Source organism: Lolium perenne, chromosome 4, assembly GCF_019359855.2.
Source record: "Lolium perenne isolate Kyuss_39 chromosome 4, Kyuss_2.0, whole genome shotgun sequence".
NCBI classification, from domain to species: domain Eukaryota; kingdom Viridiplantae; phylum Streptophyta; class Magnoliopsida; order Poales; family Poaceae; genus Lolium; species Lolium perenne.
Window position 1 is genome coordinate 8,914,916 of NC_067247.2, and position 2,534 is coordinate 8,917,449.

At 49.6% G+C, this 2,534-nt stretch overlaps 1 protein-coding gene across 1 annotated transcript; it reads right to left on the minus strand.

Annotated features, from left to right (window-relative positions):
* Window positions 1-838: 838 nt before the first annotated feature.
* LOC139838824 (uncharacterized) lies at window positions 839-1,738 on the minus strand. The gene has a single exon (XM_071828846.1). The coding sequence runs from the start codon at window positions 1,736-1,738 to the stop codon at window positions 839-841; it is 900 nt and encodes a 299-aa protein (XP_071684947.1).
* Window positions 1,739-2,534: the final 796 nt, after the last annotated feature.

Genomic DNA, 2,534 nt, shown 5'->3' on the forward strand with positions numbered 1-2,534 from the left:
TGGGCGCCAGAAATTTCAAATTTCGAACGTTATTTCTGTGGCGCATGGGCACTTGGTGCGCCACAGATTTTTTTTCTTTTTTTTTGTATTTTGCAGCAAAAAATCTTTAACTGCCCGTAACTTTTTACTCTTTTCGAATTTGTAGATTCTAAAAATTGTCCAACCGGGCAAGCCCGGGTGAATTCGGATGTAGATTTTTCGTGGGAACATTTTGATATATTATGCGTTTTTTTTCGAGTTCGTATGCAACCAGAAATCCACTTTGATGATTTTCCCACGTAATTTTGCAAAAAAAGTCGAAATTATTGTTTGTTAATTCTCAGTGGTAAAAGATGACATAATACATAGGCATCTTGAAGGGATTTATTTTTTGAAATTTTTATCTATTTTTTATATTTTTTACAGAGGTTAAAAAGGCGATCCACAGGGGGGGGGGGGGGTGGAGTTGCATGGAACTCATGTGCGCCACAGAAATAAGGCTTTCTGTGGCGCACCATCCCACGTGCGCCACAGAAAGTCTTAATTCAGTGGCGCACCAGGACCAGTGCGCCACAGAAAGTCTTAATTCAGTGGCGCACCAGGCCAGTGCGCCACATAATGTCTTATTTCTGTGGCGCACGTGATCCTGTGCGCCACAGAAATAGTGAAACCAATGATTGGGGCTGGCCCCACCAAATTTCTGTGGCGCATGGATCCCTAGTGCGTCACAAAATTAAGCTATTTCTGTGGCGCACCGTGTCTGGTGCGCCACAAAATAACTTTCTGTGGCGCATTTTTGGTGGTGCGCCACAGAAATAAGCTCCGCCTATAAGGGTTTTCCTACTAGTGGGTAGGTGTGCTAATGGTGATGACGGAGCGGATCCAATCTTGAAGAGGTCAGGTGCCCAAAGAGATAGGGGGCCCGCCCACACCAGTTGTAATGCCAGAAGGATGTCAGCTTCCCATTGCCAACGGTGATCTTGGTGGAAGCCCTAAAAAGTGCCATGTCGGCATCATCACAGGGAAGCTTCGACCCAGCCCACGTGCGTTCAGGGTCGGTCCGTAGCAGCCAAGGCCAACGCAGCCTTAGAGCGCGTCCAGATCGCTCAATGACCGGCATTCCAAGGCCCCCAAGGGTCTTCGGTCTGCACACTGTTTTCCAGTTAAAGAGGGCTTTCCCCTGGGCTGCGTGCTCACCCTCCTCCCCCGCCCAAACGAAGGTCCTAGCAATCTTGTTAATCCTATCCCGAGCCCATTTAGGCAGCGGAATGATCGTGGCGTGGTAGATACTGGTAGCCATGAGCACCGTTTTAGCGCGGATGACCCATCTAGGCCGCGCAAGGTTCTTCCCAATCCATCCCGGCAGGTTTCCGGTAATCATGTCGATGAGGGGCTGCAGATCTACCTTCCGAAGGCGTCGAAAGTGGAGAGGTAGACCCAGGTACTTGCCAGGGAAGCTGGCAAGCTTTGCCGGAAAGTGAGCGAGAATGTCCACAAGGTCAGTATCATCACATCGCACCGGGAAGATCTCCGTCTTTGTCATGTTGGTGACAAGCCCACTAGCTTTTCTGAAGCAGTCAAGGATGGAAGAAATGGCTCTGAGGTCTTCCTTGCGGGGGTTCACGAAGATCCCAGCGTCGACAGCATAAAGCGAGATCCGGCATCTAGTGGTCCTAGAACGAATGGGAGTCAGGATGCCCTGTTGCGTGGCAAGGGAAAGGATGCGCTGAAGAGGGTCAGTTGCCAGGATGAAGAGCATGGGGGAGATCGGTCCCGCTGTCGAAGACCGCGGGCGTGCCAAAAGGGGGTGCCCGACTCACCATTGAGAAACACCCTGGATGTGGCAGATGACAAGGACAGGCATATCCAATCCCTCCATATTTGGCCGAATCCCAGAGCCGCAAGGACCTCGAGGAGATAAGCCCAGCCCACAGAGTCAAAGGCCTTCGAGATATCCAACTTTAGGAAAAGGCTCGGGGTCTTGGTAGAATGAAGCTCCCTGATGAGGTTCTGGACGTGGCGGAAGGTATCGTGGATGCGTCGCCTCTTCAGAAAGGCGCTCTGGCATTTGGAGACAATGTCCGGGAGACACGGCGCAAGGCGATTGGCCAGCAGCTTGGAGAAGATCTTGGCGAGGCTATTGATGTCTACGCACGCTTCTATTCCTGTAGACAGTGTTGGGCCTCCAAGAGCAGAGGTTTGTAGAATAGCAGCAAGTTTCCCTTAAGTGAATCACCCAAGGTTTATCGAACTCAGGGAGGTAGAGGTCAGAGATATCCCTCTCAAGCAACCCTCCAATTGAGATACAAGAAGTCTCTTGTGTCCCCAACACACCTAATACACTTGTCAGATGTATAGGTGCACTAGTTCGGCGAAGAGATAGTGAAATACAAGTAATATGGATGATTATAAGTAGTAATTGCAATCTGAAATAAAAATGGCAGCAAGCAAACATGTAGCAGAACTTGTTGGAAACGGTGTTTCAATGCTTAGAAACAAGGCCTAGGGATCATACTTTCACTAGTGGACACTCCCAACATTGATCACATAACTGA

Bases quoted from the DNA above. Each gene is read 5' to 3' on its own strand.
- LOC139838824 (XM_071828846.1), bottom strand. From the start codon at position 1,738: ATGCTCTTCATCCTGGCAACTGACCCTCTTCAGCGCATCCTTTCCCTT.